Source organism: Melanotaenia boesemani, chromosome 8 (genome assembly GCF_017639745.1).
Source record: "Melanotaenia boesemani isolate fMelBoe1 chromosome 8, fMelBoe1.pri, whole genome shotgun sequence".
NCBI classification, from domain to species: Eukaryota; Metazoa; Chordata; class Actinopteri; order Atheriniformes; family Melanotaeniidae; genus Melanotaenia; species Melanotaenia boesemani.
The window spans coordinates 36,537,105-36,562,053 of record NC_055689.1 but is presented as its reverse complement, the minus strand read 5'-3'; the positions used below and the strand labels follow the sequence as shown (position 1 = coordinate 36,562,053).

The 24,949-nt window shown below is 43.2% G+C and overlaps 1 protein-coding gene and 1 long non-coding RNA gene across 2 annotated transcripts in view; one reads left to right on the top strand and one right to left on the bottom strand.

Annotated features, from left to right (window-relative positions):
- Positions 1-15,059, bottom strand: part of LOC121645120 (zinc finger protein 397-like) — a 35,828-nt gene extending 20,769 nt beyond the window's left edge. The window contains exons 1-3 of the mRNA XM_041993513.1: positions 14,968-15,059; positions 11,059-11,293; positions 8,431-8,611 (exon numbers count right to left, since the gene is read on the bottom strand). Of these exons, the coding sequence (XP_041849447.1) occupies positions 8,431-8,611; positions 11,059-11,230 (353 nt within the window). The 5' untranslated portion in view covers positions 11,231-11,293; positions 14,968-15,059. The remainder of the gene's footprint in view (positions 1-8,430; positions 8,612-11,058; positions 11,294-14,967) is intronic.
- A 4,212-nt stretch (positions 15,060-19,271) lies between these two features.
- Positions 19,272-20,963, top strand: LOC121645202. The gene is made up of 2 exons (XR_006011372.1): positions 19,272-19,405; positions 20,739-20,963. It is a non-coding gene; the product is annotated as an uncharacterized LOC121645202 (long non-coding RNA).
- The last annotated feature ends 3,986 nt before the right edge of the window (positions 20,964-24,949 follow it).

The window sequence follows — 24,949 nt, the reverse complement described above, 5'->3', positions numbered from 1 at the left end:
AACCTTTACAAACAACGAGACCAAGCTTGGACTAAGTATAGGAGCTCTAAAGAACCAGCTGATTGGGAGAGATACTGTCAGGTTAGAAATCACTCCAAAACACAAACTAGGAATGCTAGATCAAATTATTAGGTTTAATGGCGCATTAATGGATAATGAAATTACTGTTCTCCTCCCTGAGCCGCCACCTTATCGTGGTGGAGGAGTTTGTGTGTCCTGACGATCCTAGCAGCTATGTTGTCGGGTGCTTCATGCCCCTGGTAGGGTCACCCATGGCAAACAGGTGTCTAGGGGAGGGACCAGACGAAGTGCGGCTCACATTACCCCTATAACAATGAAAAAGCAAGGACCAAGGTTTTCCTTGCCCGGACGTGGGTCACTGGGGCCACCCTCTGGAGCCAGGCCTGGAGGTGGGGCATGGAGGCGAGCGCCTGGTGGCCGGGCCGTTGCTCATGGGGCCCGGTTGGGCTCAGCCCAAATAGGTGACATGGGCCTCCCCTCCCGTGGGCTCACCACCTGCAGGAGGGGCCGTAGGGGTCGGGTGCATTGTGAGCTGGGCGGCTGCCAGAGATGGGGACCCTGGCGGTCTGATCCTCGGCTGCAAAAACTAGGTCTAGGGACGTGGAATGTCACCTCTGTGGTTGGGGAAGGAGCCTGAGCTGGTGCACAAGGTTGAGCGGTTCCGGCTAGATATAGTTGGACTCACCTTGATGCACGGCTTGGGCTCTGGAGCCACTGTCCTTGAGAGGGGTTGGGCCCTTTTCCATTCTGGAGTTGCTCCCAGTGAGAGGCGCCGAGCAGGTGTGGGCATGCTTATTGCCCCCTGACTTGACCTGTACGTTGGGGTTTACCCCGGTGGACGAAAGGGTAGCCTCCCTCCGCCCTTGGGTGGGGGGATGGGTCCTGACTGTTGTATGTGCTTATGCACCTAATAGCAGTTCAGAGTACCCACACTTTTTGGAGTCCTTGGAGGGGGTGTTGGAGAGCACTCTTTCTGGGGACGCCCTCATTCTGCTAGGGGACTTCAGTGCTCATGTGGGCAATGACAGCGAGACCTGGAGGGGTGTGACTGGGAGGAACCGCCCCCCTAATCTGAATCCGAGTGGTGTTTTGTAGTTGGTCTTCTGTGCTCGTCGTGGACTGTCCATAACAAACACCTTGTTCAGACATAAGAGTGTCCACATGTGCACTTGGCACCAGGACACTCTAGGTCACAGTTCGATGATCAACTTTGTAGTCATGTCGTTTGTCTTGCGGCCGCATGTTCTGGACACTCGGGTGAAGAGAGGGGTGGAGCTGTCAACTGATCACCACCTGGTGGTGAGTTGGCTCAGATGGTGGGGGAGGATGCCGGTCAGGCCTGGCAGACCCAAGCGTGTTGTGAGGGTCTGCTGGTAATGTCTGGCAGAGTCCCCTGTCAGAAAGAGTTTCAACTCCCATCAACCATGTTCCGGGTGAGGCGGGGGACATTGAGTCCGAATGGGCTGTGTTCCATGCCTCTATTGTCGAGGCGGCCAGCCGCAGCTGTGGCCGTAAGGTTGTCGGTGCCTGTCACAGCGGTAACCCCCGAACTCGTTGGTGGACTTCGACAGTAAGGGATGCCGTCAAGCTGAAGAAGGAGTCCTATCGGGCCTTTTTGGCCTGTGGGACTCCAGAGGCAGCTGATGGGTATCGGCGGGCTAAGCGGAGCGCAGCTTCGGCGGTCACTAAGGCAAAAACTTGGGCAAGGGAGGAGTTTGGAGAGGCCATGGAGAATGACTTCCCGACGGCTTCGAGGAGATTCTGGTCCACCGTCCGGCGGCTCAGGAGGGGAAAGCAGTGCTCTGTCAACAGTGTGTACAGTGGGGATGGGGGGCTGTTGACTTCAACTCAGGACGTTGTGAGGCGGTGGAGGGAATACTTTGAAGACCTTCTCAATCCCACCAACACGTCTTCCGATGAGGAAGCAGAGTCTGGTGTAGCTGGTGCTGGCTCTCCTATCTCTGGGGCTGAGGTCGCTGAGGTGGTTAAAAAGCTCCTCGGTGGCAAGGCCCTGGGGGTGGATGTGTTACGGTGTGTCAGGCAGGAATGCTTTCTGGACCCCCAAGAGGCAGACACTGAGCAACCAAAAACAGCAGAGAGTGGTTGGGTTAAGAAACAACAGGGAATTTAATAGAGTCTTTTTGAACAGAATCCAAAGCGCAGTATAAGCCACAGGTAGGATCCAGGAGTCACGATGGTTCACGGTAGGCAGAGTGGATGACAGGCTGAGCGTTTGTGTGGAGCTGGCTTGAGCTGGAGATGGATGGGAATCCAGGCGACAGAAAAGCAATCCAGGAGGGAGGCGTAGCAGGCAGGGCTGACAGAATCCAACAAACCAGGAACCTGAACACAAGACAGCGTTAGAAGACACGAGTTGGGATTTTAAGCAGAGATCTAGCGAGGCCACGATATACCAGGAAGTAACTGGACGATCCGGCGAGGAATGAGGAAAGATCCGGTGTTTAAGTATGCAGTGGTTGATGGGATGAATGAGGTCCTGGTGTGAAGATCAGCCCAGGTGAGGTGATTGCTGCTGCTGACACTGTCGTGGCTGGGGACAGACATGACGCACAAGACAGACAGAGGGAGCCAGACACACACACTAGGGCAATCCAGAAACATAAACACACATAGGGGGGACAGACAGGGACCCTAACAGGATGAGGTCCGCCCAGAGTTCCTTAAGGCTCTGGATGCTGTTGTGCTGTCTTGGCTTCTGTAGCATTGCGTGGACATCGGGGACAGTTCCCCTGGACTGGCAGACTGTGGTGGTGGTCTCCCTCTTTATAAAGGGGGACCGGAGGGTGTACTCCAACTACAGGGGGATCACACTCCTCAGCCTCCCCGGTAAGGTCTATTCAGGGGTGCTGGAGAGGAGGGTCCGTCAGATAGTCGAACCTCGGATTGAGGAGGAGCAGTGTGGTTTTCATCCCGGTCGTGGAACAGTGGACCAGCTCTACACCCTCTTCAGGGTTTTGGAGGGGGCATGGGAGTTTGCCCAACCAATCTACATGTGCTTTGTGGACTTGGAGAGGGCATTCGACCATGTCCCCTGGGGACTCCTGTGGGGGTACTCCGGGAGTATGGAGCGCTGGACTCGCTTTTACGAGCTGTCCAGTCCCTGTACAACTGGTGCCAGAGCGTGATCTGCATTGCTGGCAGTAAATCAGAATCATTTCCAGTGCGGGTTGGACTCTGCCAAGGCTGCCCTTTGTCACTTCTTTTCATGACCTTTATGGACAGAATTTCTAGGCGCAGCCGAGGTGTTGGAGGGATCCGGTTCGGTGGCCTCAGAATTGGGTCTCTGCTCTTTGCAGATGATGTGGTTCTGTTGGCTTCATCGGGCCATGATCTTCTGCTCTCACTGGAGCGATTTCCAGCCGAGTGTGAAGCGGCTGGGGTGAGAATAAGCACCTCCAAATCCGAGACCATGGTCCTCGGCCGGAAAAGGGTGAGGGTGGAATGCTGACATAATTTATCAAAATGCATATGATATACATCTTAAACTATTAAATATCTTATTTAATACTCTCTGCAGATTCATCTTAAGATGTCCTCTTAGAACTCATCATTGTACTCTATATGAGAAACTTAATTGGTTACAGCCTGACGGGAGAAGACGCTGCCATTGGTTTCAATTTCTTTTTAAATGTGCTTATTTTGACTTGCCTCCATATGTAAAATGTTTCTTAACTCACTTTTTCGTCCTCCTACTCTTTAAGAAAGTCTGAAAATCTCTCCTTTATTGTTCCATTAGTGAGGAAGGAGGCAGGTTGGCGGTCCTTCTCCTATTTGGCCCCTAATGACGGAAACCATTTACCTGCATCTTAGAGGTCAACAACATCCTATTGTCATTTCAGAATTCTACTCAATACTCACCTCCAAACAGTTTGCCAGTGTTTGTAATGCTGTTTCCACACTGCTCCTTATGTGTTAATCCGTTAATCTGAAATTGTGTAAACTGCAACTGACACAAACTCTGTGAATGATGATTCTATATAGTTTTGGTAGAAGTGGGTTGTGAAAGCAAGTGCTTGTTGTATCGTGTACTGTCCTTCTTTTATATATAGTGTTACACAGTATGTTTGGTATATTGTAATATTGTTTTGTCTATTGTTATGTCTATGTCTTTATGTTTCTTTTGGTCCCCCTTGCAAACGAGATGTTACATCTCAAGGGGTTTTCCATAATAAATAAACTGAAATAAATATTAGCTAATAGAAGTGACTTTGTGCAAAGATGTTTTACACAACCCACCACAAAGGCAGATTAAACTGATTAACCTCTTTGCCAAAACTTTTAATTACAAGTGCACCTTCTTTAGCTAAGCTAACGTTAGCCCGGACCATGGAGCCGAGAGATGCCGAACGTCATTTCTAGAACAGAACCACATCTTAGAGAACTAACACTTGTTAAATAAAGGACAGTTTAAATGCTCTCTTTGCTGTTCTTTTCTTCATCGTTGGTCCAGCGTCGTCTTTTATCTGTAACTGTTTACAATATTCACGTTCAATAAAGTTAGAAAAAAAAAGTTCAACTTCCAGTAAGCACCGAATAACCAACAACACTCACAAAAAAGAACCGTCGCTGTCGAGGTCACCTGACATCTGGAGTAGACTTAAGACATGGCGGCGTCCTCGTCCACCATTTATCTGCAGTTGGATGCCTCTCGTCCCGCTAGTGACATCTGGACTACATAAGGACTACATCTGGACCACATTAGGACCGCGTCTGGACCACATCTGGACTACATCTGGACCACAACATACTTGCCGTAACCTAAGTCCAGTCCAGCTAGTGACATCTGGTCCATGTGGACTACAACATACTTGCCAGTGCTGTAACTGGATTTGGTCCAAATGTGTCCAGTTTAATTGATTTTGTGATGTTTTACCATTTTCGCTGCTTAAACGTTTCAATGAATATGACCTGCAGTTAAAGTAAAGTTGTCATTAACATCCCATATCACTGGAAGCTTAGTAACAACTGGAGCATGATCTAACATTAAAGGTCCATATTATACATGTTTTCAACAACTTCATGTGGGTGTTAGAGATCCAACATTGTTTTAAAGTGTTTTACCCCAAATTCAGCCTTGCTCCTTCATTTCAGTTGTTCCAGATGTGGCTCTAATGAGAACGGGCTGTTTCTGTGTCTGAACCTTTAAATGTTCATGAGCAGAACCTATCCACGCCCCTCTCTGAACGAGGATCCGGCTTTCGCTGGTGCCTGCTCAGTGATTTTAAAGGGTGGGCTCAGCTAGCCGGGTCCGTGATAGTATCCACTACCAGGGGCAGTGGTTGTTTCACAAAGGGAAAGATCTCAGACTCGCCCGTTTATAGCACACATTCACTAAAACATGGAGCAAGCAGGCGAGACAGGATTTTCTCATCTTTGGGCCTCAAACACAGGCTATGAGGACACACAACTGTTAAACATGCTGGTAAATAAAGTAATTATGTGAATCTTTACCACTAGATGTCAGTCATTTTTATGTACTATACCTTTAAAGTAAAATGGCATCAAAACTCTAAAGCCTGGTACACATAACGATTTTTGGGCTGTTTTTGTCCCGATTTGGCCTCTTCCCGACCTCGGAAGGCAAACGCCCGATCATCATAAGATTTCCCTGTCCAGTTATCATTTGGTCAGAGGTTACGTCCCGATAATCCGCTCCGAAACGTGTCGTAGCCGACAATCGGGAATATTGAACATGTTCAATATTTCAGAGCCGATTTCTGAGGAACGCCACACAGTATGATCAAAACCGATGTTTCATCTTCACGTGTGAGGTCTCGACCAGATAAAAAATCTCACAAGATTAAAAAAATCGTTGTGTGTGTACCAGGCTTCAGTCAAAGCATGTTTTTTTCCTCATGGCAGAAGTTATTCTTAAAGACGATGACAGCAGAGCCCATATTTAAATATCTTTTATTTAAGAATGACATCCTCAGCTCTTGCAAATGGGTTCTAAAACTAAACACACACACAAAAATCTTTCTTTAAAACGTCCACATTTGACAAGAAGCAAGTCTTTTATTAGTGAGTTTTCATGTGGCCCTTTGAATAACAATTTACAGGAAACATTTTCCATGTTTTACAGGAATCAGCTTCTCAGCTGTCTGACTTCTGTTGAGGTCCTTAAATCATTACTTAGATCAGGGGTGTCAAACTCAAACACACAGTGGACCAAAATGAAAAAACTGGAACACGTTGAGGGCCGCCTGGTTCAATGTTTATTAAAAACTCATTTTAATGACTTTATTGCACATATTGCACCTGGAACTAACAGTCTACAAGTTATTGTCATTAATAATCAAATAAAATTAAAATAAAAAATATTTATTTTACTTGTTTGACAAATGAAACATCCTGTAACAGCAAGATAATAAAAATGTAAAAGATGAAACTGCATTAAAGGACAGTTTGCTGCTCTGTGATGCTCACTAGTCTCAAGATGATATGCCTGTTGGCTCAAAAGCCTGGTTTATTATTTCACAACCTGCTGACAGTCAGGCATATATTGAGGGGTCATGGGAGTTTGCCCAACCGGTCTACATGTGCTTTGTGGACTTGGAGAAGGCTTTTGACCGTGGACCTGCTTGTACGAGCTGTCCGGTCCCTGTACGACCGGTGTCAGAGCTTGGTCCGCATTGCCGGCAGTAAATCAGAATCATTTCCAGTATGAGTTGGACTCCACCAAGGCTGCCCTTTGTCACCGATTCTGTTCATAACTTTTATGGACAGAATTTCTAGGTGCAGCCGTGGTGTTGAGGGGATCCGGTTCGGTGGCCTCAGGATTGGGTCTCTGCTCTTTGCAGATGATGTGGTTCTGTTGGCTTCATCGGGCCTCGATCTTCAGCTCTCACTGGAGCAATTCGCAGTTACCAGTCGATCTACGTTCCCACCTTCACCTATGTCCTGTAAATGAAATGTGCTGTACAAATAAACTGCCTTGCCTATCTGTGGTGGTGCTTCATTTCAAGGTGTCTTCTTACGTTGTATTCCTTCATTCCAGCCTCTCTGTCTCCACACAGAAGACACACAGCTTTGTCCTTTACATCCACAAACATATTCTCTGTTTACAAAGTCCACTTTTCCTTTAGCCATTTTCCGGGGAGAGGGGTTGTTGACAAAGGTGAGCAGCTCCGTCAGGTTTCTGGAGAATCGGTGAGGTACTCGCTCGCGGGCCTGTAATTGTAAACGTACTGGCAGTGCATTGTGGGACTTGTAGTATTTATGTAAAGCACTTTGAATTGTCTATACAAATAAATTTGCCTTGCCTTGGTACATGTGCTGTATCAGCAGGCCAGCTCTAATAGTGATTAGATATGATCATGCAGGCCAAAGATAATTGATTCACAGCCCGTGATTTAGATTGACTCTTTTCCACATATAGAAGGTGGCTTTTGACATTCTCTGTTAGTGATCATGTGGTACTTTAAATCATCATTTTGTTTGAAACATTCTCCACATGTTGGACAAGAATACGGCCTCGCAGCTGTGTGAATTCTCATGTGGTTCACCAAAGTACTCTTGTAACTGAAACATTTTCCACATGTATGACAAGAATACGGCTTCTCACCTGTGTGAATTCTCATGTGTTTCATCAAAGAACTCTTGAGACTGAAACATTTTCCACATGTTGGACAAGAATACGGCTTCTCACCTGTGTGAATTCTCATGTGTTTCACCAAAGTACTCTTGAGACTGAAACATTTTCCACATGTTTGACAAGAATACGGCTTCTCACCCGTGTGAATTCTCATGTGTTTCACCAAATTACTCTTGAGACTGAAACATTTTCCACATGTTGGACAAGAATACAGCTTCTCACCTGTGTGAATTCTCATGTGTTTCACCAAAGTACTCTTGAGACTGAAACATTTCTCACATGTTGGACAAGAATACAGCTTCTTAGCTGTGTGAGTTGTCATGTGGTTCACCAAATGAGTACTTTGACTGAAACATTTCCCACATGTTTGACAAGAATATGGCTTCTCTCCTGAGTGAATTCTCATGTGGCGCACCAAAGCACCCTGGCGACCGAAACATTTTCCACATGTTTGACAAGAGTACGGTCTCTCTCCTGTGTGAGTTCTTACATGAACAGTTAACTTACTTTTCGTTTTAAACTGTTTCCCACAGAACTTGCAGGAATGTTGTTTCTCATCTCTTTCATTACAATGACTTTCTAACAGAAAGGACTCTCCTACGTTCTCATTTGTCTCCGTTAGACAGCTCTTTTCTGGCTGTGTATCTGCACACGTTGTTGGTCCTGAGTCTTCAACCATGCTTTCCTCTAAAGGTGAATGTTGGTCTGCAGGAGGACTGTAAGAGGGAGTATGGTCCCTGTTTGGTTCTGGATCACTGTGACCATCTTCCTCATGAGAAGCCGGTATTGAAAACTGATCAGTTTCATCCTTCAGCCAAAGCTGCTCTTCCTCCTGACTGCTGAGGAGTTCCTCCTCTTCCTCTTTAATACGAGCAGACTCTGGTTGCTCCTGGTCCAGGTTTGAGTTCTGGTTGCACAGCTGCTGGTCATCTTGAAGAGCTTCATCCACCTTGTAGACATATTGATGTGGAACCTCTGGAGGGATAAAGGGACAAATGAAAAACATGAAGAAAGATTTTAGTTTAGGTTAATTACTAGGGTTCCTAAAAAATAAACTTTTTTATACTTTTACTCGTTCCAGACTCTTGGTAGTTTTTCTCAGTTTGGGGACTGTGGGTAGTGACCGAAAGAACAAGATCGCGAGTACAATCGGCCGAAATGAGTTTTCTCCGCAGGGTGGCCGGACTCTCCCTTAGAGATAGGGTGAGAAGCTCGGTGGTCCGGGAGGGGATCAGAGTAGAGCCGCTGCTCCTCCACATCCAGAGGAACCAGATGAGGTGGCTCAGGCATCTGGTTAGGATGCCTCCTGGACGCCTCCCTGGTGAGGTGTTCCAGGCACGTCCCACGGGAAAGAGGCCCCGAGGAAGACCCAGGACACGCTGGACGGACTGCATGTCTCGGCTGGCCTGGGAACGCCTCAGGATTCCCCTGGATGAGCTGTTGAATATGCCGGGGAGAGGGAAGTCTGGGTTTCCCTGCTGAGGCAGCTGCCCCCGTAACCCGACCCTGGATAAGGATGGATGGAGGAACGGATGGATGGGCTGGGTTTGACAAACCAATTTTTTTATTTTAATTATTAAAATAAAATAAGATCATTACAGTAATCTGATTACTGCCAGATAACTGATTTTGATTGACAAGTAGATGCACTCCGTGTTTTATATATTAAAAAGTTAACTGAGATCATCTTTAATATTGAAGAAAAACAGGTGATGTTACATAATCAGGTATAAATGAATCGATATCAAATCAGATTTAATCGAAATTGAATTGAAATAGGTTGTTGTGAATGGAATTGATTCAGGAAATTAGTGACGACATCCAGCCCTGATATATACGTGTGAGCAGGACGGCAGGACCTGGGCCGGCATTGAAAGCCTCGATCGGTTCTGCTGTCCGACCTGTTGTGTGCATGCGTGGTGTCGGAACAGCTCTAGTATGTTGATGCTAGCAAGCCACGTTCCGTCCCACAACTTTGGCTCGCTGACCCGGCATTTAAAGACCGGCTTTAGCCGGTCATGGGGAACGATCGGGAAGCTTTTTGTAAAGTGTGCAGGAAAACCAATAATGTGACCTGGAACGGTGTCACAGCGATCATATCACATGGTTTTTGGTGCAACTGCAAACAACCACCTGGTTTGTTGCTGTACTGTTCCATCTCCCATCAGCCCAAACATAAAAGCTACTGGTTATTCCAGCCTTGGACATACAGGGTCTATATGGGATTTCCTGCTACCACAGAGAAAATACCAGTTCATTTTATGTGCTGTGTTAAAGTGACAGGTGGATATTTCAGTACTGCTGCTGCTCAGCTAAACTAGTCTGTACACGTAGGCTACCGTCCACATCTGTCCACATCTGTCCTGGTCCAGCTCAGAAACAGCTGTAAACTGGGCCAATGAGGAACATTTTCTTAGTCCAGGTTAAAGCTGATGAGGAGACTTTGTGACTTCATCAGTGTGTTTATCTGGCTGGAAATCTGCTTGTTGGCTTATTTTACTGCATGAAATCTTTGGTGGGTCCTGCTGGACCAAACAGACCTCCACAGGTGGGCTGCTGCATGGAAAAGTTTAATATGTTTAATATGCCTTAAATTGTAATGTAATGTTTTATTTTAGGATAAAAACACTGCTCTTTTAAAATAATCCAAAACATAAAAGAACCAGTCATTTGAACGACTCTTTGAAGTGACGACTCCCGAATGAACGACTCGTTTCAAAGAGCCATAAGTCCCATCACTACAAAACACACTCATTTTAAATGGGAACATCATCTTCCCCAAATAAAGATGAAAATGAAGCTTTTTTTTCCTGAAAGGACCAAATTATCAGTCAGTTTTAGGTATTTATCCAGTAAGAACATGGGAAGTTCACTTACTTACCCGGTAACTGCAGCTAGTTCAAATGGGTAAATACGAGGAAACTACTGTTCAACAGCTTCATAATTACTCTGGATTTACCCATGAAGTTCTTAGTAGCAGGCAACACATGACGGTAACTACAGAAACATGTCAGTAAAAACGTAGAAAGAAAGAAGTGTTGAAGTACAGTGAAAAGCTTCTATTATTTCCTGCTAACTACGTCCCTGCAAATATCTGCATTGGGGTGGTAGAGATGTGAAACGTCTGCAACCAGCCCACAGTGGCATCTCAGCGTCTCTCTTAGTGTTTCTGCCTGAAACTGCAGCTGCAGCATCATTTTCCTCTCAGTCTAAAACTAAATGCTGCCACGTGGACTACAGATGGGAATTAGTGAGAACGCTGGAATCTGCTACAGAGCATCTTTACCTTGTGGATCAGGTTTTCTACATGGTCCCTGACAAATAAAGCAAATAAATCTAAACTAAATGTACCGTAGAGCTCTGATCAGGATCCTCCATGAGTCCATGTGTTAGTTCATTCAGACCATCCCAGTGTTTCATACCTGTTCTGATTAACTTTATCTGTGGATTCCAGGTGATATCCAGCAGTCTGCGCTGACGATCGATCTCTTCTTCGTACTGGACGATGGTTTTTTCAAACTCTGTGAATATTTCTTCAGCAGCAGCAGTTAGTCGCTCGCTGATAAACTCTCTCAGATGCTGAACTGAAGACATTGTTGCTGAAACACTGAAATATTCAGCTGAGAGACGACAACACAACCGTCTTCCTGCTCCGTCCTCACACCATGGATGTATTATAGAACTGGATAACGGACTGAAAATCGGCGGCACGCCGATTTTTCCCAGTGGCCACTCGTGGTACTGCAACAAAAAATCCCATGGGGCCCAAAAAGCATTTTTCCCATAGGCCACAATGGTAAAAGACACGGCTGTAAAACTGTTGACAGGACGTCTTCAGCTTTAAACACAGCTAATTACTAATCTTTCTATTCAATATTTTTAATTCATGGACATTTAATCCGTCAATTATTTTTCAAAAGGCCATAAAAGCCACAGAAAAGTCTCTATTTCTCCGGTGACGTCACGGCTGTGCACATGCACTGCCGAAGCGCGGTCATGCTGTGTCGGGAGCGAGGAGGACGGCTGTTGACTTCAATATGATGGGAAAGCTGTTCGTAAAAGTTAAGTTAAAGTTAAGTTTCTTTTTTCTGATATCGAGTAACTTAATACATTTGTATTCTTAATGTTTGATATTACATGCATGATAGTTCCTGTTTTTAAACGTATTGTGACCTAAATCCTAATTAGCTCTAGGTTGTAGTTACGACGGCAGAAAAATAACAGCTGGTAGGTAGCCGGCTACTTTAGCAAACGAGTTAGCTAACTGGTCCAGGAGAAACGTGGCTATCTCCACGTCTGTTTGTATGTTGAATGCTGTGGAAATCTTTTTGTCAAACCCGCCAAAATAAGATTTATTTTTAAGGCTAAATATATGTTTTTAAGGAAATGCTATACTTTCACTCTGCATCCGTCTAAATACCTTCTGGAGGTATTATCTTTTACAAATATATAGCTTTTAATAAAAATGTCCCATATTCAACCTTCAAATGTCATCATGACTGCATTTACGGTGAACTACTCTGTATTTAATAATATAAAATCGAATGATGACTAGTTTACTTGCGTAGTGTTGCTGAAAGTAAATGAAAACAAAAAAAATATGAACCTAGATTATATTGGTGTCCTTGAATCCACATGGTGTATCACATCACATAGATAAGAGCTCTAGTTGGTAGATCGTTGGATATCGAATCTTTATGTGGAATAATTGTGTGTGTATTTATTAGGTGGGGTTTTGTCAATTATATGTACAGATAACATAATTAGACTAAAAATGTTTTTTACTGGAGTTCCTTGATAAAACTTTAAATATGAGTTAATACGAGAAGCTTTACATGAACAAATCAAAGTATAAAAAGTTATCAATACCAACACATTTGTCATGTTCCATTTTGAATAAGTAAGTTGTTTCTCTCAACAGAGATTGGAGGGAGAGGGGACATCACTCCAGGAGAAAGAATGAACTGGTCTAATCATCCATGATGTTGCATCCAGCTGTGGAGTATGGTGAAAAAAAAACTTTAATGAATGGCAGTACCAGATAGTCATGTTTCATGTACTACCAATGCCTTTGCAGCCCACAGACAAACAAAACATAAAAATAGCCTGTCTTAGTTAAAAGCCCACTCACCACGGCAAGGTGCAGGCCAAGAGTGGGAGCACAAATTTTGATCTTGCTGTCAATCATGCTCCGATCCCCTCCCCCACTGTCCATACTGCTACTGATGCTGATCATAAGTTGGAGGGAATCTTGAGAGGTATGCTTTTATTTAATTACGGATCATTAATGTTAGTCATATTTAAATTTTGTTTCAAACCTAAAAAAAAACATAAGCAAAATCTTGAAACTTAAACTTATCGTGGCCTTTCAGAAACTATGGCAGAAACGAGCTCAATGGCACCCACGACAGCGCATTCCAGTAAGTGAGCAAAAAAATCTGAGAAGCTTAAAACCTTTTTGAATTGGTTTAATATCCTCTAAATGGGTGCAAATCATACTTTCACAGAAAAAAGCATATGGATCATAGGGGACAGTTATGTCCGAAGGGGAGAGGAGAGAGCCAGGGACACCATCGGCTGCAATCTCGGGCTGGACGCTTCAGTCCACTGGTTTGGCTGGGGTGGCCTGAGGTGGCATCGGCTTATCCCCTTTTTCCATCAAGCCTTGCAAGGACGGACGGTCCCGGATGTCCTGGTCGTTGCTTGTGGCAGCAACGACCTTGGGAAGAGCAAGTCTGTTGAGCTGGTTGGAGAGATGAAGAGGGACATGCAGTTGCTCAAAGGGAAATTCCCTGCGCTGGTGGTGGTCTGGTCAGAGATCTGTCAGCAGCGGCGGTGGCAGTCTGGCAGGCCAGGACGCTTAAACAAAGCGAGGAAATGGGTGAACAGTGTGATTAAAACGTTTGTTCAAGAAATGGGTTGTCTGGTGGTAAGTCACCCTCACATCAGATTTGACAGCCCTGGTCTATTCCTGCGTGACGGAGTTCATTTTTCCACTTTGGGAAATGATATTTTTTTTAAAAATATTTCGGAGGTCGTTAAAGCCCACTATCAGGTGCGGTAAATTATTTTTATTTAGAATTTATTTTCGTTCTTATTTTTTCTTTTTATGCTATTTGTTGTTGTTGTTTAAACCACCTGATAGTGCGTTTTACTGGTTTATTTTATGTAAAGAGAGATTCAGCCCATGAATAGATCGGGGAAAGTGAGGGTGGCTTTTTTTTTATTTGTTAATTTCTTATATTTTGGTTCACATTAGTTCACTTTTTGTTAAGTAGTTTAATCACACTGTTCACCCAGAGGGCAATAGAATTTTTTTTAATTAAAATATTTTGTCTTATGAGCTGCTATTCTATTTTCGTTAGTTCAAATAAAATATGAATAACAGTCTTGACGCATCGCTGTCAGTGATATTTTGTTATACATATACAGTTAAATATTTTGGGAGTGTTGAGCCATTTCATGACAGCGACACAATGTCGCCAAGTTAGGTAAAATAGCCTACAAAACCATTTTCAATCCCTAACGGAAATCACGATACATAAAATACATAACTACATAATAAATATAGAATGGTGATAACCCAAGTGGCCTAGTTTTCCTTAACATAGTCCTCAGTTTAAACAAAGTTTTTTTTTCTTTGTCAATTAAAAAACTGCAGCATTTAACAAAGTGGAATCCGGCAAAACACAAGAAAGGAACATTTTAAGAGACGCAATTGATAATCTTGGTGTCATCCAGGGAATAGCAGAAAAATAAAGAGAATATGCATGGGTAGCACAATGAAATAATGCATTAACAAGGACTTCTAACATTTATTACAAAAGACGTGCCTGAAATTATTCATGAATAAAGGTAGGAATTGTAAGTCATCGTGAAAATGTGACACGGGATTATACAAATATACAATATAGACTGACTTATATTGGGCTATTACGAATCCCATATAGAAATTCATCAGATTAAAACAAACCATCATTTTAACAATTACTACACAACTTTTTCCACGTATATTATATCATTACTTTACATCGAGGTCCGATCGTGTGCCGTAGAAAATCATCATCTGAGTTTGTACAGCTCTCATACTGCAGATTAATGTCGTGACCGCGCGTCGCTGGATCAGGTCACTGGGCTGCGCATTGCTCGTTCACAGTGACGTGAAGCATGATGGGAGGTGACACTACTGCGCATGCTCTATGGGCCCAATATGCGGAAGTAACCCGGAAGCCTGAGAACTTTTTCGGCGTATGCGCTGGGTGAGCAACTTCCATAGAAATGAATGGGCCGCCATTTTCAGTCCGTTATCCAGTTCTATAATACATCCATGCCTCACACGAGGAAAGCTAACGATGCTGCTAGCGGCTTGTTTACTTCCGGTTGGTGTCACACTGGGAAGTTCCGGCAGCAGAAGAGGAAGTCAACCTTTTATTCCGCTTTGTATTGGAAACATTACTTACTTCAATGTACTTACTTAAATATAATTTAACCGTAGTACTTACCTAAATATAATTTAATTAATAACACCCATGACCTTAGAAACTGATGTTTAACCCTTTATAGGGATTTAATCTTTGTCCAATTACAAGACGTTTGAGAGCTAATCTGAATGTATAAATAAAACCTAAAAGCACTCAGAGACCACAGACCTTCACCAAGCCATTGTAATGTGTTCCCAGTGATTTTAGACATTAACTTTGAGCCAGAATCTGATGGTAAACTTATCCCTAGAAAAAGAAGAAAATCCTGGATCCTGATCCAGATCACCCCTAAAATCTAATCCCTTGTTTCTTTTCTATTTTTGACATTCCCAGAAAATTTAATCAAAATCTGTCCATTTTTTTAGTTATGTTGCTAACAGACAAAGCAACGCTGCTGAAAACATGACCTCTACTTTGGCGGAGGTAATAATTTAAAGTGATTTTGGTTTTCTCTCAGCTTTTTTCAGACACCTGCAGGATGACACACTTTCTCCTCTCCAGGCTGTAGAGCTCTGTGGTAATCAGTCTTTATGTCAGACTGGTTTGAGCTGACAGAAATGCTGCACTAACTCAGATAAAACTAGAACTGTGCTGAGCAGAAAAGCAGCTCAGGTTCATGAGTCTCCTCCTACTGTTTGACTGCAGCTGTGAACATCAGACCAAACACAAAACCTCTCACAGATAATTCATCCTGAACTCCAGGTCCACCATTTCTCCTCTGGAAACATGGAAACACTGGCTGTGATTTGCTTCTTTTCAGCTCTCGTAGGTACGTATGTTTGTAAGAAGACAACCTGGAAAACAACCAGGTTAAAAAACTACAGATAGAGTTTGGATTCTCATTGAAGTGAAATCTGACTTTAGATCAGAGCTGGAAATAAAACATGTGGTCTGATCAGCAGGTAACAGCCTGGAAGATGATATAACTCCCAGCAGAGCTGAAGTGTTTTCATCAGAGGGTCAAAGAGAAACTCTGTCCTGTAACTACTCAGTTGCAGCTCAGAACCTGCAGTGGTATCGACAGGATCCTGGATCAGGTCCTCAGTTCCTTCTCCTCATCACTGATTCAACAAGTCCAACTGTGGTGGAAGCAAAACCTCCATACCCTGGACTGACTGTAGAACTGAAGAGGGACAGAAAACAAGTAGATCTGGTGATCTCCTCTGCTGCAGTGTCTGACTCTGCTGTGTACTACTGTGCTGTGAGACCCACAGTGACAGGAAACAGCAAAACTCTGTACAAAAACCTGTACAATACTCCACAACGTCCACTAGAGGGCCTCACACACTGTTAAAGCTCTGATTGTTGAGTCATTGGACTGATGACAAAGACAAGAGAGAAATGAAGCAGTAAAGATCAGAGACAGAGACAGAGCTGCTGTGGAAGCAGGAAACAATCTGATTGGTTAAGCTGAACTGAAAACATCATGGCCCCGCCCACTGAACTTCAGCTCATCCAATGACATTATTTCTTCCTCATTCTACTGCAGTGGAAGAACATTGTTCATCTGCTGTGTGTCTGGCTTTAAGAACTCCAAAGACATGTTGCTTTACCTCTTTTTGCTTAGGACCCCCCGCCCCCCCTTCCCCTCTTTCTCTGCCCCCATGACCCGAAACCGGAAAAGTGGAGAAGAAATGATGGATGGATGGATGGATGGATTTCTTGACATCGAAACCAGATGAATTCATCCAGAGTAATTCCACAGACAGACAGTGTTTTTCTGAAGTGTTCATGTCCAAAGACAACAACGTCACTCTAGATGGAGAAAAGTCTGAGCCATCCAGGCCTTTATGTACTTAAGACTTCTAAGCAGTTTGAAGAACTGATTAGTTTCATCGGGCATCATGAATAGGTATAGCTGAGTATCATCTGCATAGAAATGAAATTTATGCCATAATGTCTCATCATTTTACCAAATAGAAGCATGTACAACGTGAACAGTATCAGTCAGGTTGAGACTTACTACTGAGATGAATGAAGACAAGTAGAGACAGGATTCTGTCATCTGAGGCCATGAGAAGATCACTGGGAACCTTCACCAACCCTGTTTCTGTGCTATGAATCCTGACTGAAAGGCCTCAGATCTTCTTTTGAAAATGAACACACATATGAGTTGAAAACACTTTTTCATTGGAACTTTAGACGGAAAAGAGACATTGGACAGTGGTCTGTAAGGGTGTAAATGTCCAACAAGAGACAAGTCTCCTGGAGCTCTGACTGACATTATAGTTACTGAAGCACATTGTTAGCTTGTTATAAATAAGTATTCATTTCAACATGATGTTTTAAGTTTGGCCTCCTGAACAATTTTACTTCTTCATTTGTCAGCAATAGAAATTTTTACATGTCTGAATTACGATAATGAAATAAATTAGCACATTTTCATCAAACATCAAACAGTTGTTCCACCACACACACACACACACACACACACCTCTAACTGCTACTCAGTCTCCCTACATGCACCTGGGAAGATATTATCAATCTCAGTATCAATTTATTTTACTGTAATAGTGTGACAGTGTTTTCCATTAAAGTTAAATAAGCTCAGTAAATGTACCTTGTTGTTCACTATGTACACTGTTTTACTACTTTACTGTAAACTACTATTTACTATTTTATTTTCATTTTTATTGTGTATCTAAATTGTTTTGTTTTATATCTTGTACACTGTACTGGTCTGAGCACCTTAATTTCATTGCACATGTCACGCAGCCGATGGATGGATGATACGTCATAGAATAGTGTTGATGGGAAATGTAGTGAGAGCTCTGCCAGGACAAGGAACTGGAATCATTTGCTTCTTTCATCACCTGCTGAACTGGACAGGAAGTTTTCATTTCATCCGGTAACTGGTGGACTGTGGTTGTTCATGACACATTTCATGACCACCCACACCCTCATTAGAGGGGATCAGGTCTCAGGATCATCACGTCCATATTAGTGGAATAACTAGCAGCTGTTTGTGGAATCAGGACTTTCCAGGCTTCTCCGTCCAGACTCTACGATCATGGTGGACAGAGGCTTCCTAATTGACAGCTGTGTGCCCTGCAAGGTGCAGCGACCTGCATTTCTGTCGGGAAGACCTCGAATGCCTGAAAACGAGGTTGAGGAAGAACAGGTAGTCGAACACCTCAGGGTGCATGTGGAGCGTGTAATTCCAAGATTAAACAAACAAGATGTTCGATTCAGTCGTCTCTTTGATTAGGTCTGGTGAGATCAATCAGCTGTACATCGTAGCATGTCTCCTCCTGAATTATGAAAATCGTTCCCTGGTTAAAGCTTGGGCCAAGTAGATCCATCAAATCTGATACAAGTAATACAAGTAATTACTGTAGTATAATTACAGTCATTAATGTCATGTTTTTTCTGTTCTAAACAGTGTTAACGCAGTAAAATAAAGGTGATCTCAGCCTTCGTTTGGGACAAAAACACAGTAGATTTTAATTGTTTTGTTTTTTACAAGCAGTACAAGTGTGACAAAGTTTTCATGCTAAAAGCAGATAAATGTAAACGTGATCAGCCTTTTCTTTGATTGCTTGTAAAACTCCATCATCCCTATAAATTCTCTGAATGAACCGTCATCCTCAGCGTAGACCACAAAGTCGCACCATCCAAATCCGCTTAATAAAAGCTGCCCCTGCACCTGCCAGCAATAGCACGGGTTTTTGACATGTACAGGTAAATATTTTATGTTCACATGCTTACAAAGGAGACAGAATGAAACAGGTAAAGGGGAATATGAAAGAACTATTCTGTGTGTGAAGTATTACCAGATTCCTTCAATCAGTTTTCTTCAGCTCTTGCTGAAACCACCACCTTCTGACTGGTTGGACCAGGTTGAAGCCTTGTATACAAACGTTAAAGAGCAACTGGCAGGTTAAGAGCATGATTAATGGTTTGGATTATGCATATTTTATAGTTAATATCTATTTAGTTTTTGTTGAAGTCCGTGAATAAGAAAATAAAGAAATCGGTTATGGACTATTAAAAACTGCTCAAATGACTGTAAAAATCTGTTTTGCCGGAAGTGACGTCACGTAAGGGACTCTGTTATGTACGTTATTGCTAACACAACAGTTATGGCTAACACAACGGAACGGAATGGGCGTGAGATTATGGAGGAAGAAGAAGATAATTTTATTTTTAGAAGTGATCCATACAGTTTTGAACCTGAAGCTACAAACAGAGTCACTGACAACCAGCAAAGGAGATCGTTGACGGGAAACAGGCAGCAGATTCAGTCATGGGCAGCTGAAAACATCTGGAGGATTAATCAAACAGCATGGTAAGTGATACAAATGTTTCGTAAATTTTCTTCCACATTAGCCTTCTGAATTGGGCAAGTAATACCTGGTTATGCTGCAGACCAGTGAAAAAATACAGTGTTTGCAATAGCAAATAGATTTTAAAGCCTTTTACTTACTGCAGCCGATAGGAAGACATCCCTGTCCTGCCCCGCCCCGACAGGTTTGTTTTAAAAATCACGTTTCGCCACAAAAAAAACAACTTCAAGCTGCTACTATGTCACTAGCGATTCGTGACAAAACATTGGTTAAATAAAATAGTTCTGTGGCAGATAATGCCTATAAAAGCTGTGCAATGGCTACCCCGTTCACACAGTTGTAGACAGAAAAGCGCTGTTCTAATCAAATCATCTGATGATACGTAGGCTAGTGCCCAAAGTAGCCTCGCTAAGGCTCCATCATCTAATCCACGTCAGGTAGCCTAACAGCGCAAAACAGTCATTTTAGACTATAAACAACTTTCTGAATTGTGTTGATTGATCAAGGAATACCAGAGTTATAATCTTTTTTCTTAAGTTGGTCAGACTGGATGTGCGTGTAGTGCGCAAAAAAAGCCCACGCTGTTCTAAACTCACAAATACCTCATAGAATGTACGTGCTGTAATGTCTTAGTTTTACCAGCACTCTCTAAACTTAGAAGCAGACTATTTCAATGCGGTATTTAAATACGCTTAAAAAAAAAAAAAAAAAAAACTGGAAGAAAATTTGTTGCCAGGATGCTGGTTCCATGACGAAGGATGGATCTGCGCACTGGCTGAGCAGATCCATCGCTTGTTTTTTTTTGTTTTGTTTTGTTTTTTCGCTAAACTTACCTTTTTTTCTAATCCAACACTTGGTCTCAGCTTTTTCAGGATGTGTATAATTTTGCACTTTTTTCCCAATGATAAATAAAGCCTGATTCTGAGGTTTAAAGATATTGTTAAAACAGAAAAACTATTTTTAAAACTGGATTGTAAACCCTTCTGAATAATGGTCATTCCACATATGATGCCATGTGCACTGCAGTCTTAACACTTTATCCCCCAAACAACAGAGCCCACAACTCTCACCCACAATTGGTAATCCCTCTTCCCCCTATATTCAGCAAGGCCAGTGACAACAGAAAAAAGGGCATCTCAGCTTTATGTATTACATGAAATGTTTCAGCATGTTATAAGCAGCTATGACTACGGATGAAATATAAACATTTAATTTTTAAAGCCTGTATGTAAAAGTAAAAAAAATAAAAATCTTTACATGGTTGAACATATATTTAAAACACTGTATCTACATTTAACAACAGAAATTCTTTAACAGCATGTTATCTAATTACAGGTGTTTATGTGGACACTGTCAGCCCATGAGCAGTGCGGAGGAGAGCATATGCTGCAGGGAGATTCCTGCAATTTGGAGCCTCGTCGAAGACCTCCATCCACAACCCGAAGGCATTACTTGTGTGGGACAGCATCCTGGGTTCTCTGCATGCATGACCTGTAACACATACAAGACATGTCTTCCTATTCTGTAAATTGTAATAATAAATAAAATATTTTGCTTCCATCTCAATGTCATCTTTCTGTTATGATCATCTTCCTGGATTTATTTAATAAGTTCTAATTATTAGAAGCAAAACATCTTATTTAAACTTGTTGCTAGAAGTAAATAAAGCTCAATTAATTTACACAGTCATACAGGAATTACAAAGAGAGAATAGAGATAGAAAAACAGGAAAATATCCAAAGTGATGCAACCCTCTATAATTAAAATTCCTTTTTATTAATGTGAATTTGGTGCTTTTAAAGTCCCTCACCATATCCCTGCAGATATACAGGTCTAACACAAGCTGTGTGCTTTTTATGCCCTTTTGTCCATCATAAATATGTCTAATATATCTCTGGACATTGTACCAGTCATAGAACAAGGTTAACCATGTTCTATGACTTGTACAATGTACAACGACTGGTACAGGTTCTCGGACGTGTGTTGTAACTGCTTTTCCTCGGGTGTCCTATAGAATAGATAAGATCGTTATTTAAATGACAGGCTAGCAGTTTCCCATTGACTTTCACTAGCATTAGCATCGGCGATCTTCTCCAACAAGAAAAACGGGATTAAATATGTTGAAACTGTCCTCAATAATAAGTAGTAAAAAGGGGACAATTCCGTTTTATAAGAAAAGGTTATAAACAGGTTAAAAAACAGAGAGAAAAACTTACTCTGCTCGTCTCCCGTTTCCGATGGGCGGCCCGCGGCTTCCCCGGTGAAGGCAGACGTGATGGGGCACCTGCTGCTGCTAGCATGCTAGCCGTAGCATGAACAGTGGGAACTGCATCAGACCTTAAACGCACTGACCTCATGGTCTTGTACCCCATCTTAAACGCAGTTAGGTCACTAGGCATATAGTCCGTTTCCACAAAGTGTGCGCTGCAAATGACGGAGTTTTTGGGATGAACGGACTTGAAAGTGAAGTCTTGGCGCCTAGCCTGGACAAACCTGACCCAGGAGCGAAAGGTGGGGCTCTTCTTGTTAGGGAAACTGTGGACACGATGTCCAGAGAGACTTGAATTTGTGTAGGATGCACAAACACAAGTATTCACCATGGTGATGTTCCAGAAATCTTTAGTTTTACTATTAGAAGTCTGGAGTAAAAAACACAGCCGATGCCTACGATAAACTGAGCTGATAGCCGCTGGCGTATGGGCTCGTTTACCTTACATGACGTCACGTATCACGTGACAGGAAAAGTTATGTTTTTTAAAGCACTGGATCGCAGACGAGCTGAATTAAGTGCAATTACAAAAAATGAAATTTTAAGAAGCTTTTATTTATGCCACAGTGTCTCTCGGACTTTTTCAAAACGTCATATTGTGGAAAATTCAACCTGAAAGATGCTCTTTAAAGTTAAAGATGATGTCTTTGTGTGTGTGTGTGTGTGACGTACAACATTATGTAAAAAGCCTTGGATTGTTTAGCTGAGGACGAGCTCTGTGCCACTGCTGTTCAGAATGGGTGCAGCTTTGTGTCGGGGTACAGCGGTCAGTCCCTCTGGCTGTTGTGGGCAGACTGAAACAGCAGGGCTGCGATGTGATTGCACAGGGAAGCCCAGCGACACAGGAACAGCCGGACATCAGCAGCTCAGCTGGTTCAGTGCCTTTGAGAAGCAGCTGTGAAAGAAGTTAGTACGAACAGTGTTGTGTGTTTTTATTTCCATGCAGTGAGTGAAATCAGTAAAACTGGTATAATAATTTATAAACAGAACAACTACAGTTGTCCATCTAGCTTGTGATGTTTTAGCCAAAAGTCCCTACAGATACAAAATACTGAATTAATTTAACTCCTGACAATAAAAGCAGAGTGCAACATAGTTTTCATCACACTCATAAAACCAGAAGAGAAAACATGGGAGACGTTAACAGAGAAAAATACAGCAGCCGGGTCATCCAGTGGAGCAACAGCTGCTGTTTGAGGTCATAACTATTAAGAAACCTGCTCCCATTGCTCCCATTTCCCTACACTCACAGTATGCAGAAAAGACTAAAATGTGTTGTTGTCTGGCTCCGCCCACCACTGCTGAGCTCAGCCAATGAGATGGCTTGTGTGTGCAGCAGTAAAAGCAGCTTGATGTTGAGGAGAAGGCTGTGCAGCAGAGAAGCTGCTTAGTTTCATTCTGCTGCAGAGGAAGAACTTTGTTCATCTGCTGTCTGACTTCAACAAGTGAAAACATGTTACTTTACCTGCTTCTACTTTTCTCTCACTACGTAGGTGAGTGGTGGAACACTGAGAAAAACCTCTGACTCAGCAGATTTGCTCTGACTTTGTAAATGAGTCTCAGTTTGATCACATGTGAAAGTGAAGAACTTCTGTTGAGTCTCTTGTTTCAGTCTCCTGCAGAATAACTGACATGAACTCCTCATTTTGCAGCAATGGGCTCCATGAACATCATAAAACAGCAAAGCAGCGAAGAAGTTGTTGCTGAGGGAAGAAACATCAACCGACAACAGCAGAGATCCAGACCAGAGTTCCTGCTCTACATCACAGAGGAAGGATTTATTCATCCACCTGGGTCTGATTTCTCAGCTCACATAAACAAAACACAGAAACATGTAGATCTGGAGATCTCCTCTGCTGCAGTGACACACTCTGCTGTGTACTACTGTGCTCTGCAGCCCACAGTGACAGGAAACAGCAAAACTCTGTACAAAAACCTTTGGAGCAAAGACAACGCAATACTCCACAACGTCCACTAGAGGGCCTCAAGTTCAAGTTTGGTACAAGAATCTTTATTATCCCCTGAAGGCAAAACAAATCAACAAACACATCATATCTCAACAATTCATTTAAAAACCTAATTCCTACAGGAATAAAATGAAGCTTTTAGTCTGTTAGTCCTACAAAAGACTACAGAGCCAAGTATGACATAAACATCCACATATATGACACAAGAAAGAAAGAAAGAAAGAAAGAAAGTTTGTTACCAGACATTTTAACATGTTGTTGCTTCTCATGAACTGATCTAAATAAAAAGTTTAACACATGAATATTTTTGCATGTTTGTTTGCTTTTATAATAAATCAAATGTTCTACTTTTCTATGTCTTCGTTTCTTCGGTTTTCACCATCCAGCTGATGGTTTCCAGGAGCTCCGGCTGGATGGTGTTGAAGTTACTGGAGAAATAACAAACCTGATTCTCACAGTGCTGCCAGGCTTCTCCAGGTGAGCCAGAGCTCGGTGTAGCAGGAAGATAACCACGTCTTCCACTCTGATACCAGGCCGGTAGGCGAACTGCAGGGGCTCCATGGAGGGTCCTACTGTGGACCGAAGGTGTTCCAGGATCAGACTCTCCAGCGTCTTCATCAGATGAGATGTGATAGCTACCGGCCTGTAGCTGCTGAGTTCATTGGAGTGAGATGTCTTTGGCACTGGTACCACACAGGAGGTCTTCCAGAGCTGTGGTACCACACAGAAGGTCTTCCAGAGCTATGGTACCACACAGAAGGTCTTCCAGAGCTGTGGTACCACACAGGAGGTCTTCCAGAGCTGGGGTACCATACAGGAGGTCTTCCAGAGCTGTGGTACCACACAGGAGGTCTTCCAGAGCTGTGGTACCACCTTCAGCTTGAGGCTAAGGTTGAAAACCTGCTCCATAACTGTACACAGTTCATGTGCGCAGGACTTAAGGAGCCCAGAGCTGATGCCGTCTGGTCCAGCAGCTTTTTCACCTTGATCCTCCTCAGCTCTGTTCTCTCCTGGGTTGCTGTAAAGGAGAGGGGTGGGCAGGGGGGCTCTGTCCAAGGAGATGTGGAGGGCTTTGATGGCAGAATGAGTCAGAAGTGTGAAGGACTGTGGGGGGTAGTCCCAGTGTCAAGGTGTTTGAGTGCAGCTGTGTGGGGGGAGGAGTGGGAGCTTGATCAAACCTACTGAAATGCAGATTCAGATCGTTGACCCAGTTCAGGTCCCCCTCAGGCTGTGAGGGGAGCATTTTGAAGCCTGATATAGTTTTTAGGTTTCTCCACACCCCTCTGATGTTCTGCTGCTGATGCTGCTGC